Below are 16,253 nucleotides of genomic sequence, written 5' to 3'. Positions count from 1 at the left end.
TCCGTGCTGTTTTGGAATGTTTCGGTGGAACATTCCAGTTTCAGCTAATGTTGGCATAAAACATTAACTCTGGAGCATTGAATGTTTCGGTTAAGACTGCTGGTTTTTCTTCTAACCAAAACATTGTATCTAAATGAGGTTTTAAATCTTTTAGGTAGGTATCATGTTTGTGGTAAAAGTGTATTCTTGTACCTGTTTGTTAATGGGAACCAGGATAGATTTGCCATATTCTCTTATTACTCATATTTATAACTTAGGATTTTTGTCAATACATACTCAAGGCTATAGGAACTTTTAGAAGTAAAGCAACATCTATTGTGAAAGATTACTCTCTTGCTTGTGATGCTGACCATGCTCTTTGTGCATCTCAATAGGTCTCTGATCCAAGCTCCCGTGCCGTTTCTATTGCCAAAGAGTACCACATTGCAAGGCTAGAAGCTACAGTTGCCAAAGAGAAAAGGGACAAGAAAAGTCAGGAGAGGGCAGGCAATATAATTCGCAAACTCAAGCAAGAAATGTCTGCTCTAGGTTTAAGTTCTATGCTTTCTCTATTTTATGTTGGTTTGCATGGTCTTTACCGTTGTTAACGTGCTGTGTGAATTTCCCGAGCAGGACTGTCAGATGACATCTTGGCATCAGGGTTGGAAAATGAATGTGCTTCCAATTCTGTGTCTGAAGACATAACTTGGGATTCTAAGTCTTGCAAGGGCCCTGAGATCATAAGCCTATATGATACAGAAAATGGGTCAGAATTTACTGCAGACGAGATTGAGCCCCCTACAACTGGAAATGTTATGGAGTATTGCAACTCTAAAGCTTTTGATGATGTTCATGCTCCCTTGATTGTCCCAGTTCAGGAAAGTGTCAGTGAAGAAAATGAGGAGCCAGCTGTAGAGCTTAATGATTTGTTTTCTGAAGATGCCTCTGCTAGTGGAACTTTACCCCCTGAAGTGTTAAAGCTGCAAAATAAAGAAAGGACTGCCCAATTGTCTGGTGGGCATATTTTAAAGAACCTTGATGGAATTTGGAAAAAGGTGGATACTCAAAATGGCAATCTTGAGTTATTGTATTTGTTAAAAATTCATCATCATCATGTTTTGTTGAGAATTAAGCGTTAGTTCTGTTGATACTTAAGTAGAATTATTCAAGTGGTTTACCTTCACATGCTGCGTTCCTTTTTCTCCTTGTAATGCAGTCTTTTGGAAGATTGCAATGAGGCTTCAACTATTGATATTCTACATTAGTTTTGGCCTCTTCATGTTTTAGTTTTGTCTCCGATGGCGTTTTACTTTTCCTGTAATACATCTGAGTTTGCCCTGTGCTTCAATGACAGGGGGATTCACGAAAGATTCCTAAGGCCGTTCTTCATCAGCTTTGCCAAAGGTTAGGGTGGGAAGCACCCAAGTTCAATAAAATGCAGGGAACAGAAGATAGATTTAATTACACCATCAGTGTATTACGTACAGCTAGTGGGCGGGGTAAGAGCAGAAAAGCTGGAGGACTGATGACCCTTCAGCTTCCTGACCATGATGAAGCTTTTGAATTTGCTGAGGTTGTGACTTGCCCTTTGTGCTACTATTTACTCCATTTAAAACTATATAGGTTAATCATGCAAGGAAACACATAAATAGAGGATAATATAACTGTGGTTTTGTTACTTATCCCCAGCTTGGTGAATATTATTCTTATCTCTGCTTATTCATTTCGTGTACTAGTCGTTTGCTAGTCAGAATTTCAGTTATGTCGTGTATACATTTTTTTTCCTTCCGGTAATTACATATTTATGGTAAAGAGGCAAAACCCAAAAGAATAATCATACAAGAATTCTAAGAGGTTGAGAAGACATCTAAAGGCTTAAAAAAATCTCGCCAGCCTCCTCTGGACACGAGTCCCCTTTTAAAAGTAAATCCTTGAGGAAATCTCCTTCACATTCTCTAAATTACAGGATATCACATTATATGATAGCATCGATCTTGAGGGAGTAGCATACACCTCTTCTTTTTGTCTCCTCGAAGACAATAATTTCTTTCCATATTTAAACCCCAACAAACCAAAAAAAGAAGTATCCTCAATATTCCGCAGGTATTCTCTAGAAGAGAAGGCAAGAGTAGGTCAACTTCCAAAAACATCCAATACTGCCCTTGGAATGATCCAACTAATCTAAAAAGAGAAAAGAAGAAACTCCACATTCTTGTAGCCAAGTCAGTGTAAAAGAAGGTTCACCTATTCACTAGTAGCCTTGCACACAGCTGATCTGATTATCTACGGTAAAATTCTTTTTCAAAGATGCAGTTGACACACAAAAAATGTTGGATTTAATATTAGAACCCTAAACAAAGGATGCTGTGAAAACTGATTTAGTAGACAAGTATGAGGGGTTGAAGTTCAACCTCATTGATGATGAACCATCCCTTTCATTTTATAACTTCTTGTCTGCCTCAGCAATGGGCATAAAATTACAATTGATGTACAAGAGCAATCTAGAGATGCTGTTAATATTCCAATCATTTTGATTTCTCTTGAAACCAATGGTGCATGAAAGGGTGAATAGAATTGGAAAAATCTTCTACAGAGAGACCTCCCCACACTCATCTTCTCATAATCGGACCTTGTTGCCTCTACCTCCGCTATAGCAAATTCCTTTGCTGAAACACTCGTAGGCATTACAAATGCTCTCCCAAGCTGCTATCCCTGCTAATATTTATGCACCCACACTTGGAATCTATTACCCTTCTCCAAAGACTGTTTTTTTCTTCATCTCCCCAAAACCATTTGCCGCCCAATTCACGACTTTGAGGTTTCTGCTGCCTAGTCCTTCCTATTTATTTGGTACAAACTGTTTTCCATCTGCAAGATGATATTTGAGAGCACCATCACTACTATGCCACAAGAAGTCTATGGTCAACTTCTCTAACCTCTTTACCATTCACATTGTAATAGAGAAAGGGGCATATGTTGAGCTAAAAGACGTGAAAAAGTGCTATTGATCAGAGTAAATCCCCCATCTTTGGACAAATACCTAGACTTCCATGAGGCTAACCTCCTCCAAAACCCTTCTATGAATGGGTTGGGGAGAGTCTTCCACTAGTAGCTGTTCCCATGAGGAAAGCCTTACATAGTTGGGATTTCTCTGCTTCATGAGCCATAATGCTTATCAACAACCCCACCCCCCCCCAAATGATCCATTCCTCAATCCCCGACACTCACTCTGTTAAGTTAGTGTGGAAGCCAGAGAGACCCTGGGACACCCAAAAAACCTAAAGTATCTTACAACAATTGTAAAGTGGGACCCTCTTTCCCTACCTTGGAGCCTTTGGATGCCCATCTTCTACTTCTTTCATCATCCTTCTATCAAAGGTCTCCACCACTGCAATGGAAAGAAAAATATATAGAAGTTCCTGTTCCTTACACCCCTGGAACTATCGAATACCCTATTAAGACATCCGTCACCATAACGTAGTAGAAAGAGATACATTTCTTATTCATCTCCTTTCCTCCCCAAACCTCATCTTACTATACATTTATAAGAAACCGCAATTGACATGGTCGTATCCTTATCTTTGCTTACCTATTTTTCACAAAAACATTGGGAGTGCACAAATTCTAGAGTCAATGAATTTCATTATCAGCAAGCATGCAGTCCAACCAAAATTACTACTCTAATGAAAGCCCCTTAGTAAGGCGATATTGCTGAAGGAGCAACCCCCCAGTTTTAGAAGCTAACGTTTTAACAATGATCTTGTAGGCTCTCTTCTGATCAAACTAATAGATTTGTAATTCAAGATCTCATTTGGTCTTTGCTTTTTAGTAATCAAATATTTAAGAGTACTATTAGAACATAGAACGATAGTCAAGATAAGAATCATTTTGGAATTCCTTTGCTACCTTCATAACAGCGTTAGTAATTATTGCCTCATCTTGGTTTTGGACCTAGTTCAGTGGTATTACCACTCACAAACTTTACCAACTCACTTATTTGGTACCAACCGATGTTACGTCATTCATTTTTTAAAACTCGTTTAATCTTGTACGTCTTCAGATGGGTCTCCATTCTCAATTTCAGTTTGCATATCATCTCTTTTGAGAATGTTTTCGTTGCTGCTTCCTTTGATAATACGATTTATGTTTCCAATGCGAAGTGCACCAATCATGGAAACTTTTATTGCTCAATCAGACTAGTGGGATTTGGAGGCTAGTACCCTTTGGGTTTGATTGATTGATTTATTTTAATTTTCTTTATGCTTTAAAATTTACACTGCTCGAAAAAGTTATTCCATCTAAAGATAATCCAATAATGCACTCGTTTGAACTTTGTAAGGTTGAAGGACTAGTAACCTGGAAGGCAAGGACCTCTCTTTAAGAGGAGGAATCTTGGGCAAAAGTGCCCTTTTAGTGTTCCACACCCGTATTCTCCTATTTGTGTCTAATACATCTACTTCTTCTACACTTAACTTCTCAAGGATATTAGCAATAAGGCCCATTTCCTAGTCAATGACACATTTACATTCACAAATAATATGCAATGTTATAAGAGGAATGCTTTCAAGCTTGAAATGGAGTAAATAAATGAAAAAGGATGCATAAATCCTTTTGACACTTCACTAAATTTTCAACATGGTAATGATCAGTGTTGGACAAATTGTGCCCAGGCCCAACCTGCGTTAAGTGGTGTTTCGAAAATGGGGTTAAAATGATATTTATGTATATTTTTGTAAAAATTGTGGTCTGAACGGTGTTTAATCAATTTTATAAATTACTGAGAAAAATTAGTTTCTACTAAGAACTACTTTAAAATGCGCAACCTGAAGAGTGTTTTGATCTTTGGTTTCAACCTTTAAAAGTTGTTTTGACTCAAAACCTTAATGAATCGATCACTTTTCACCCAAATAGATGGCTCCTCTGGTAAGATGCTTTAGGACCTTCTGCAGGAGGATAGAAATGTGAAAAAAAATGGGGATAAAAATGATTTTCAGTTCTTCTATCTTTTTGAAGTATCAATCTTGAATGGTGAAGTTCTAGAAATGTATGTGTGTCAGCATGCTAATAAAGCTCTAACTTTTGCTACTCCCTTCCATATTCCCGTGCCATAAGAAGTGTGAGGAATATTTCCATCCTATTCATTGTTGCAGCAACTGAACTTGCATGCAATCCCCCTTTTCCCTAGGCTTCCCCTTACCTCACCAAGATCGGCCGAACCTTCCCTTTCCAAAAGCTGAAGCTGGATCCACCTCTTATTAGCAGAATACCGTTCCTCCATGCCAATTACCTGTCCAAACCTCCATTCCTAATCCCTTAGCTTAGAGTCCAGTCTGAGAATACTTACAGTATAGAATCCATGGATCGAACCTACTAGGAAGCTCTCGTTCCTAGTTGGGGCGGAGCCTGTCTTACTGAGTTTGTAGCGTAGGAAGGAATGAGGATCCTCACGTCCGTGCTAATGAGGGGCAGCGCCCCGGCAGCAAAGTTGCTGGATCCACAGGAAACCCTTTATCGGCAAAAATATGGGAGATCCTTTATCCACTAGGAAGCTCTTGTTCCCAGTGGGGTCGGAGCTTGTCTTACCGAGTTTGTAGCGTAGGAATAAATGAGGATCCTCACGTCCGTGCTAATGAGGGGCAACCCCAAACCCCCCGGCAGCAAAGTGGCTTGATCCACAGGAAACCCTTTATTGGCAAAAATATGGGAAACTTTCTTGATAGATTTTTCAATTGTTTTAGTGGGAGATCAATCCACTCAATCTTAAATCCTACTCTGAAGCTGTAACTCATGCATGCTGGAAAGAAGCCGTGCAGGGAGAAGCCCTCGTTCGAAAGGGATTTTGTTCTTCTTCCTGAAGGGAAGCACTCTATTGGGTGTGTCTGGGTTTTCTGTCTTTCCATTTAAAGCTGTCTCAAGTATTGATTTCTTGATGATCATCTGGTAGTCTGAATTTCAGTGAGAACATGTATGCTTTCAGTATAGCTTCTTCCATTTAGTTATTTCATGATGCAGTGCACCATATTTGTTATTCAATATGACAAATCCATCTGCCAATCATCATTTTGCCTATGTAGGACTAGTATGTAAAAGTTCACAGTTGTTTGCACCTCTATCTGTTTGCCGGATGAATAAAGAGGCTTAAGAACCCAATTTTATATTCTCAGAGTTCAAGGGATCTGTGAGTTACTCTTTTTCATTTAAGACTGCAAATCTTAAATTCAATGTTTTTCTTTCAGGATGCACAGAATAGAGTTGCAGCATTTGCTCTTTATTGTCTATTTCCCGAGCTTCCCGTTCACCTACTAATTACAGAACCATACTCTTCACTTGTTACAAAATGGAAAGAAGGTGACCTTCTTTATCACATTCTCATACATTATTTTGGCTTAGGGAAGTATTCCTAGGAATCCTTTTTCTTGTTTTATTTTTTGATAGATCCTTTTTCTTGTTTTAGATCTTTATTTATTTATTTATCTTCTATATTTCTTGTCTCTCCATCATGGATGATGCTTTTGGATTAGTTAACAGCTGTTCTTGTACATGCAAACTTACAGGAGAATCCTTAACCAAAATAGAAGACAGTGAGAAAACTCGAAGAGCCAGTTTCGTTGACTCATTATTGAGCTCTGACAATGCGGAATCAACTACCTCCATTAATACATCTCGTGAAAAGATTGTAAAACCTCAAGTTCGTGAAAATTCAGATTATGTTACCAATGTCGCAAGAGTTAAGAGTATGTTGTTGTACTACGAATGCTTTCATCAATCTTCTTTTAGCACCTGGAATATTATTTTGAAATAGACAGAGCAATGAAAAGGATACCATGTTAAGGATGGGTGTTTTGTGATAAAGTTGTGGGGATTGTGACCTCATTGCTCGCTTATCAAGAAAAGTACTTGACATATTAAGAAAAAATGTAAATGAGACCGTATTTCATTTTAGGGAGTATAAAATGCTTTTCTTACAAATAATAGAAGCAAGACACTGCCCACATGAATTTTACTACATCCATTCCTTTTGATATCATTAGAAATTCTGGTTTTTTTCATCTGCTTTGTGCTTGTCCTGCTCCTCTTCTTGTTTCACTTTTAGTGCATTGTAATTTCCCACCTATTTTTGATAATTTTCTCATTGTATTTTCAGGGGTAAATAATTATAAAGAAGCGGAGAGTGCCAATTTGAGACGGGATCGAGAGAACAAAATGAAAATGCAGATGTACAAGGTTGGTTTCTTCATGTTTCTACCAATGTTTTGAAAGGCATTTGAGGTTTTAACCATGAGGCTCCCTCTAGGTGGGGCTTCCCCAAAACATTCTACACCTTAGTTAAAATACATTAAAGCTCATGAGGCATATAACCCATCTGCTGAAGATTTGAAAAAGGAAAATGCTTTCTTGCCTGCTACATCTTTGTTCACGATTTCTGAGATTTGCACCTTATGTGCACATGTTGGTCATGATAGATTATAGTGGCTTAAAATGTTCTATTTTATTTTATTTTATATCTTTTGTCCCCTCTGTATAATTAAATAATAATAAGCTATTGTAGAATAAATAACAACATTACCCATTAAGCATTCCCATATATGTTGTCCTTTTTTCTTATCTTAAGGCCAAACACCCTATAAAGTCAACACTTATCACTGCTTGGTTACTAGGGGTGCAACTTGGTTCGGTTTGAGGTCAAATTGGAACCAAACCAACATAGGTCGGTTCCACTTAATAAGAACTAGAGCCGAACCAAATTCCATTGGAACTGAACCAACCCAAACCGAACTAAAGTCGGTTTGGTTCTATGGGTTGCCAATATTCTATAAATTGTAAGTAACATTTTTAATGAAAAAATAAATATATAATAAACATAAATTTTCATAGAATAAATCACTAATCTATCCATAAAAAGTCATTAGTTTATCCATAAAAGATCATTAATCTATGTCCTAACTCCTAAAATAATTGATCGGTTCTATACAAGCTTGATCCGAGAACCGAACCAAATTGATCGGTTCTCCATTTTTGTTACCCAGAACCGAACCGCAACTTGTTTCAAACCCAACCAAACCACCCTAAAGCTATTGGGCACTTCATGGAATGCTCAATGTGTTATGATTGTAATATTCCATAAATAAAAAGCAAAATATTCTACAATAGAACATGATCACTAAGCCCATTGCAACTCAATTCTTGGCAACCTAGGTGTGCTCCCTAGGGTTGTGAGATCAAGTCTTCCCACCCACGACTTTACCCAATACGCCTGTTTGTTGTGGCATATCATATCCGCAGGGATTAGTTCCACTTCCAAAGGGGGTGGGGACACCTTGTTGCATAAAAAATTTAATCTGGGCAAACTGAGATGAATGATTTATTGCGTTAACTTGGCAATAAATACAGGAGGTTCATCAACACAATTAGATTTATTTTCCTTTACAGTAGAAACATCCAGGCCTATACACACACACACACACACCCCTATATATATGTTTGTTTCTTTATACTCAATAGCTAACATATAGTATTAGCCCAAGGGATTCATGCCTCATGTTCTCTCAGAAATGTAGCACTTAGGATCGTTCTCTATTTTTTTTTATTTTTTTTTCCTTAAAGCATTAATGGTTCGTCTCCTGTTTCGGTACTAGTGTACCCAGAAGTGAAACCTCTTTTATATATGATGTTTTTGAGTGCTATCAGTTCAAAGTCTGATTCATTTCAAAAGGTTTATTGGATTATGCTTATTAAAAATAGGTTCTTATGTTTAGAAATAGATTTTTGAAGTACGGTAGGTTTTTATAGAGATTGAATCTCATGTGTAATATGTCCAGCCCAATTCGTAATTGGTTCAGTAAGCCCTAACATGAATTATGTGCTTACTGTGAATCTCAACAACTGATATGTATCACAAAACCAGAAAAAGATTTGAAATCAAGATCTGCCAAATAATTCTATTCAATGAAACTTGATTTATGTATTCTTTTTTTTTTTTCTGAAAAATATTAGTTGTATAAACAGAAGATCCATTTCCCTGTGTTTTCTAGCAATTTACGGAGCAACCTATACAAAATTATTGTATTACTTTCTTTCCTTGATTGATGCTCTTTCCTTAGACAAAGGTTAAGAAGGCATTGTTTTTTTTTTTTTTTCCTTTGACCTTTTTCCATTTTCTAATTTGTTCAACCTATCAATTTTTAAAAAAAAATCTAATTTGTTCATGCCCTGGCTATGCACTTCATCTACATTTGTGATATACTTTTTCTTCAAAGCTTTCTTTTCTTCTAAGATATATTAAATTTTTCTTTTTAGAAAATGTTAGAAGCTAGAGCTGCTCTTCCGATAGCTGAGTTGAAGGGTGATATACTGCAATTGCTGAAGGAAAATGATGTTCTTGTTGTTTGTGGGGAAACAGGTTGTGGGAAGACAACTCAGGTACATGATTGTAATTTTCTTGCCAATTGATGCTACACATGCTTTTATATAATAACTTATTATATATCCTAAAAAAAAAAATGTTTGTGGCATGCTTTCTGCCTTAAAAGTTTTCACATTTTTTCATTGTTATGTGAATCTTCCTAGTCTCAGCTGTAAGTCTTCTCACATATTAAAACATCACTATGTGCTGTATTATAACTGGTGTATTATGTAGGTACCACAATTCATATTGGATGATATGATTGAAGCAGGACTGGGTGGGTATTGTAGCATTGTTTGCACACAACCAAGGAGAATAGCGGTATGAAATGTTCTACACAAATTAAAAGATGATTTTGATTGGTATTAGTTCCTGATGTGTTTGTTATCATTGTTTTGTCCTGTTATTGGGTGTATTTAAGGAAGTTGTTCTGTTTTCTTTTGGGATCAATAAAGATAAACTTTTATTTATTAATGTCCTTAGTAGGTAAAGATTTTTGGAATAGTGATAAAAAAATTTACAAAATTAGGAGGTCTTGAACAGATGCCCAAAGGAATGGTACACAAGAAAGCAACATACAAGCATAAGAACAAACAATTGATCTGAATTAAGGCAGCAAGAGGTATAAATCCAAAGAAAGATGCAATAAAAATTTTCTATGGGAAAATATTACACCCAAGCCCAAAATCATGAAAACTTGAGCGAACTGACTACCCTCTAAACAGCTTCTAAACTTTGCAACCAGCATTTGGAAAATATTATTCACTCATATAAGGCAGTGGCAAGGAAAAGAAAACTCCAAGATCGCACCAAGCTTCAACACAGGAGGCCTCCAACTTCAAACCCTAGCTCAAGGATATATATGTGGGTGGGGTTCAAATGACACACATTGCAACACACATTGCGACAACGTGTTTTGTCTTATATGGGCAAAAATATTTGGAATGGACTGATTTTTTGTGAGGATGATCTCTTTGGTGAGGAGATCATCCTTGCCAAAAATCAGCTCATTATGAAACTTCTAGCCCCATGTTTACAGGTTGAAAAATTTTAAACCGTCCAATTTTTGTAAATCAATTTTGATGGGGTTAGAAGTTTTGGATTGGGATGATTTTTTGCAAGGATGATCCCCTCATCACAGAGATCATCCTCACAAAAAATCAGCCCATTCCAAACATTTTTGCCCATATAAGACAAAACACGTTGTCGCAATGTGTGTCGTTTGAACCCCACCCACATATATATATATATATATATCCTTGAGCTAGGGTTTGAAGTTGGAGGCCTCCTGTGTTGAAGCTTGGTGCGATCTTGGAGTTTTCTTTTCCTTGCCACTGCCTTATATGAGTGAATAATATTTTCCAAATGCTGGTTGCAAAGTTTAGAAGCTGTTTAGAGGGTAGTCAGTTCGCTCAAGTTTTCATGATTTTGGGCTTGGGTGTAATATTTTCTCATAGAAAATTTTTATTGCATCTTTCTTTGGATTTATACCTCTTGCTGCCTTAATTCAGATCAATTGTTTGTTCTTATGCTTGTATGTTGCTTTCTTGTGTACTATTCCTTTGGGCATCTGTTCAAGACCTCCTAATTTTGTAAATTTTTTTATCACTATTCCAAAAATCTTTACCTACTAAGGACATTAATAAATAAAAGTTTATCTTTATTGATCCCAAAAGAAAACAGAACAACTTCCTTAAATACACCCAATAACAGGATGATCTCCTCACCAGAGATCATCCTCACAAAAAATCAGTCCATTCCAAACATTTTTGCCCATATAAGACAAAACACGTTGTCGCAATGTGTGTTGCAATATGTGTCGTTTGAACCCGACCCTATATATATATATATATATATATATATATGTTTATTTTTATTTTTTTATTTTATTGTAAGCAGAGAGAAATTTATTAAAAAACAGAAAGGTGGTCGAGATGACCAACAAGACCAGCACATGAGCCAGAAACACTCGAGGAATTTTCAAACTACATACCCAATTCCATCTTACAATAGAATCTTCAAAAAATAACCCTCTAAACTTTTCGAACACTTTAATCCAGAAGAACACGAGAGACAGAATATTCAAAAAAGAGCTTGGGAAGACTCAGTTTTTCCTTCGAAAACACGTGAATTCTGCCCTTTCCATAGGCCCCAACACAGTGCAAAGGGAAAGATACGCCAAAGAAGTTTCTTGACCCCTTTAAAGCACTTCCCCATTCATTCCAAGAGTTAAACAGAAAAAGAATGGTCCTTGGCAAGCATGCTAATATCCCAAACAAGTCTAAAACCTTACTCTACACAAACTGAGCGAGGTGATAATGGATTAGAAGGTGGTTTACCGATTCTGCCTGGAACCACGAATTGTGATCTGATCCAGCGTTAAATCTCTCCTGTACGGCACACCGGATGAAAAAAACCAACCTTTGAAGGCACTTTAGGCACCCAAACTGCTACCGAAGGGATTGGACATGGAGATGTCGTAATGATTCAGTAGGTGAAACTATCTCTGCACAGCCTCTCTCTGCTGCTTTTCTAGGTCATGTCAACCTATGTAAAAGAAAACTTAAAAATCCTCCTAAAGCCAAGGATAATACCGAAAAACTTGCCAAAAAAAAAAACAAAAAAAAAAAAATAACTCCAGACCCTAATTGACTCAATTTGTTTCACAAAGTTGCTAGAAACAGAAATCCTACAACTACCTACCTAGAGATTTAAATGGACTACTTTTACAAGTTGACCCAAATATGCCTGACTATTATATCTATTATGAAAATACCACTGGTTAAACTTTGACTTTTAAGACTCAACCCAAGACCCTAGATGAGACTTGGGAAGAGTTAAGACGGGAAAATAGGACTACCCTTTTGGGTTTTCAATCCCATTTTCTTTTACATCAACAAACAAAAATATAAACGAGAGGGTAAAGAACTAGAAAGCCATCACTACCTACTATAACATCCTACCTGAATACTAGATCTTCAATGGACAAGCTCTGCGTTCGTAAAAAACTTGGACTAATGGAAAGATGAGTCATTGTCCAAATTTATTGGTCTGTGACTCTTCCTCTTTACCTTGTATCCACCCTGTAAAAGTAAAGGTTGAAATGGTCCTTCTTTGGTATGGGTCCACTATAGAGGATGATATAATTCAGAAAAACTCCAAACTGATCCAGAAAAGTGGCGCAAAATGGTTGAAGCAGGAAAAGAAGTATGAGAAGAACTGCAATAATAATCCAGCACAGAAGCTAACTGTGAAAGAGCCATCATGGTTCCTTGAACACAACATCTTATCCTTGTTTTAAGGTGAACAGTGGGGTCTCACTGATGCGAGTAAGCAGATTGGCAATGGAATCAATCTCTCTATTGTCAAAGGTTACTCTTGAGTCCAAGATCTCATGATAGTATCTTACCTATCTGCACCCTGAAATCCTGTACCTTGTGTTTTTTCCCCATCAGATAATGCATGTAATGCAGTTATTCTGGGATATTTCTTGCTGTTCACATCAAATCAAATATTGTTTCTAGTGTAATCTATTAAAAAGAGGAAAACAAATTATTGGTACTGTACAATGGTGTAATCATTCTTGCCGTGAGAACGATAGATTTTAATTAGTGTATTCATCTTTGGAAAGGTCTTCTCTATAACTTTGGATTGATCGGCATTGTAGTATTAGAAGGTTGGCATTGGCCTCTGATTTCTGTCTTAGACTTTGCCATGCCATGGCGCCATATTTCCTTTGCTTCAGCCATGTTTTAATGTGTCTCTAAAAAAATTGACAATTCCTCAAAAACAGGCTGACAGCTAGGATTGCTTAAACATACTTAACCTATTCTTGTAGTTTCAAAAAAGTTCATGTGCATGGGAGTCTTGTTCCTTCAGAAGAATTCCAGAAAAAGTTTGTCAAGTCTCTTAATGAGAGCTTGGCAGGAATTTGTATTAATTGATAAAGTGAATGGACATAAATGCCCTTACATATAAACATAGGAAAAATATAAACTGATATTATTAAACTAAATTATTTTTAATACTCAACCTCAAGCTGGGGCAAATATATCAACTAAACCCAGCTTGACAATATGAGACCAACAAATTTTGTAAGCATGTTGGCATGCTGATCTGAAGAAGATACGAAGACTGTCTGAAGATCATCAGAGCGAACTTTCTTTCTGAGAAAGTGAATATCAACCTTAATATGCTTAGTTCTTTTGTGAAGAACTGAGTCAGAAGTAAGCATGATAGTAGACTTGTTGTCACAGAACAAAGTAGAAGAACTAGAAACAGGAAATCCCAACTCTGTCAGTAAAGATCGAATTCAAATTAGCTCACATGTGCCAAGGGCCATAGCACAATATTCAACTTCAGCAGAAAAATGGAAAACCACATTCTGTTTCTTACTTTTCCACGAGATAAAGTTATCATCATAAAAAGTATAGAAACCAGAGGTAGATTTCCTATCTGTGAGAGAACCAACATAATCAGCATCTGTAAAATAAGATAAATGTGACTAAGTAGTGGAAGATTAGAAAAATCCAAGATCAGGATGCGACATCAAGTAGCGAAGAATACGATAAACGACATCAAGATGAGAAATATGCGGAGTATGTATGAACTGACTGATCACACTAACTGCAAAGGACAAGTCCTGTCTAGTGTTAGTCATATAAATCAGACGACCTGCAAGTCTCTGTTAAGACGAATGATCAGAAAGGAGATCACCAGAGTCAGCATGAAGATGATTATTTTGATCCATACGGGAGGAAGCAAGAAGACAACTAAGCATCCTAGTGTCCTGAAGAAGATCCAATGTGTATTTACGTTGAGATAGCGAAATACCAAGGCGAAAGTGGGATATTTCTATCCCCAAGAAGAACTTGAGTGGACATAAGTCCTTAACCTAAAAAACATGACCCAATAGTACCTTAACTCTATCAATCCATTGTGTATCATTACCAGTAATAATAATATCATCCACATGAACCAAGACTATGGTGCAACGACCATCCACTCCTCGACGAATAAAGCAGGTATGATCTGAGTGGCATCAAGAAAATTTCATAGATAAAATAACCTTAGAAAAACACTGAAATCAAGCTCGTGGGGACTATTTCAGGTCATACAGAGATTTAAGAAGGTGACGTACATTCCCAGAATACTCCCCCTAAAGACGAAACCTAGGAAGGGGTTCATATAAATAATCTCAGTCAAATCACCATTCAGAAAGGTGTTCTTCGCATGGAGTTGGTGAGGTGGCGATGAGTGACATGCAGCTAAAGAGATAAGAAGACGAACAGTGGAAAGTTTGGCAATTGGAGCAAACATGGCACCAAAATCTTTTCCAGGAGTTGTGTAAATCCCTTAGCAACTAGGCGGGCATTATACCGATCAATAGTCTCATTAGCGAGATATTTCATAGTAAAGACCCATTTACAACCAAAGGTTCGCTTTCCAGATGGAATGGTAATGAGCTCCTAGGTATTATTTTTTTTGCAACGCATCCATCTCATCAGTCATAGCTTTAGTCAATTGTGGGTTTCACAAAGTCTCTGATACAGACCGAGGAATGTGAATAGAATCAATGGCTGCAAGGTAGGCCTGATAAGAGGAAAAAAAACTCTGATAGGAAACAAACTGGGCAATAGGATGATTAGTCACACATCCTTGCTTACCTTTGCGAATGACAATAGGTAAGTGAATTAGAAATAGAAGGAATAAGGATAGGAATATGTGTAGAGGTAGGAGAGGACATACCCGAATCCAAGGAGGAGGTTGGCAAAGGTGAATGAGGGCAAAGGCGACAAGTATAGACCTTAAGCGTTGGCAAAGATGGAGAAAAAACTAGAAAAGGCAACACTATAGGAGACGGGTCCTACAAAGTAGAAGGGTCTTGCAAAGTAGATGTGGCATGAAAATATGGAATATTTTCAAAGAAAGTGACATCAAGAGAGTGTATGACACGGTGAGAAACTGGATCATAATGTCGATACCCATTTGACATAGATGAGTAATCCAGAAAACGCATTGAATGACTTTGTTATCCAATTTTGTGCGATTAAGAGTCTTGTTCTGAACAAAACACATGCATCCGAAGACTTGAGATGTAATGGGAAAAAGTATGCTATCAGGTTGAAGGACATAAAGAGGTACTTGTCCTTCTAAGGTGCGACTCGGGATGCGGTTAATGAGAAAAGTCGCAGTGAGGATGGTTATATTCCAATATGCCTTAGGAACATGCATTCCTCGAAGAAGACATTGAACAATGTTCATGAGGTGGCGATTCTTACTTTTCGCCACCCCATTATGTTTAGGAGTATAAGGACACATCAACTGGTGAAGCAAACCATACTCATGAAGATGGGAGCAAATCCCATTAGTTGTATATTCTCCCTCATTATCAGACCTAAGAGATTTAACAATAATATTATACTGTGTCTGAATCATTTAAAGAAAATTGACAAAAATTGGAAGAACCTCAGAATAAGAGCGTGTCAGATAAACCCAAGTACAACGAGAATAGTCATCAATAAACGCAACATAATATCGATAACCAGTAAAAGTAGTAACAGGGGAAGGACCTCACAAATCAGAATGAACTAAATCAAACATTGCATTAAATCGATGGATACGAGGAATATATGTAAGTGTGTTTAAATTTGTGAGTACTACAAGAATTTTTTAAAGTAGGAAATAAATAATATAAGTGTTGAAAATTAGCATGTCCTAAGCGAGCATGCCACAAATCTAAAGACTAAGAAGAAAAAGTATGGCTTCCAGAGAGGAAACATAGAAGCCAGAGTTGCAGTAGGTTGAGATTCAAACAAGTATAACCCATCCCTCTCATATCCCTTGCCAAAAATCATCCTCGAAGTCAAGT

The 16,253-nt window shown here is 37.1% G+C and overlaps 1 protein-coding gene across 2 annotated transcripts in view; it reads left to right on the top strand.

Annotated features, from left to right (window-relative positions):
• LOC147406481 (RNA helicase family protein) overlaps positions 1-16,253 on the top strand; it is a 78,463-nt gene that overhangs the window by 6,048 nt on the left and 56,162 nt on the right. For both annotated transcript variants that reach the window (XM_086434546.1, XM_086434548.1), the window contains exons 5-12: positions 375-528; positions 613-1,034; positions 1,334-1,552; positions 6,216-6,327; positions 6,534-6,713; positions 7,124-7,203; positions 9,277-9,399; positions 9,617-9,703. In XM_086434546.1, the coding sequence (XP_086290672.1) occupies positions 375-528; positions 613-1,034; positions 1,334-1,552; positions 6,216-6,327; positions 6,534-6,713; positions 7,124-7,203; positions 9,277-9,399; positions 9,617-9,703 (1,377 nt within the window). The remainder of the gene's footprint in view (positions 1-374; positions 529-612; positions 1,035-1,333; positions 1,553-6,215; positions 6,328-6,533; positions 6,714-7,123; positions 7,204-9,276; positions 9,400-9,616; positions 9,704-16,253) is intronic.

The sequence above is a fragment of the Akebia trifoliata genome, chromosome 3 (genome assembly GCF_017979445.1).
Source record: "Akebia trifoliata isolate Shusen 1 chromosome 3, ASM1797944v1, whole genome shotgun sequence".
NCBI lineage: Eukaryota > Viridiplantae > Streptophyta > Magnoliopsida > Ranunculales > Lardizabalaceae > Akebia > Akebia trifoliata.
The sequence above is the reverse complement of the archived record's forward strand: the minus strand, read 5'-3'. Positions and strand labels throughout refer to the sequence as shown.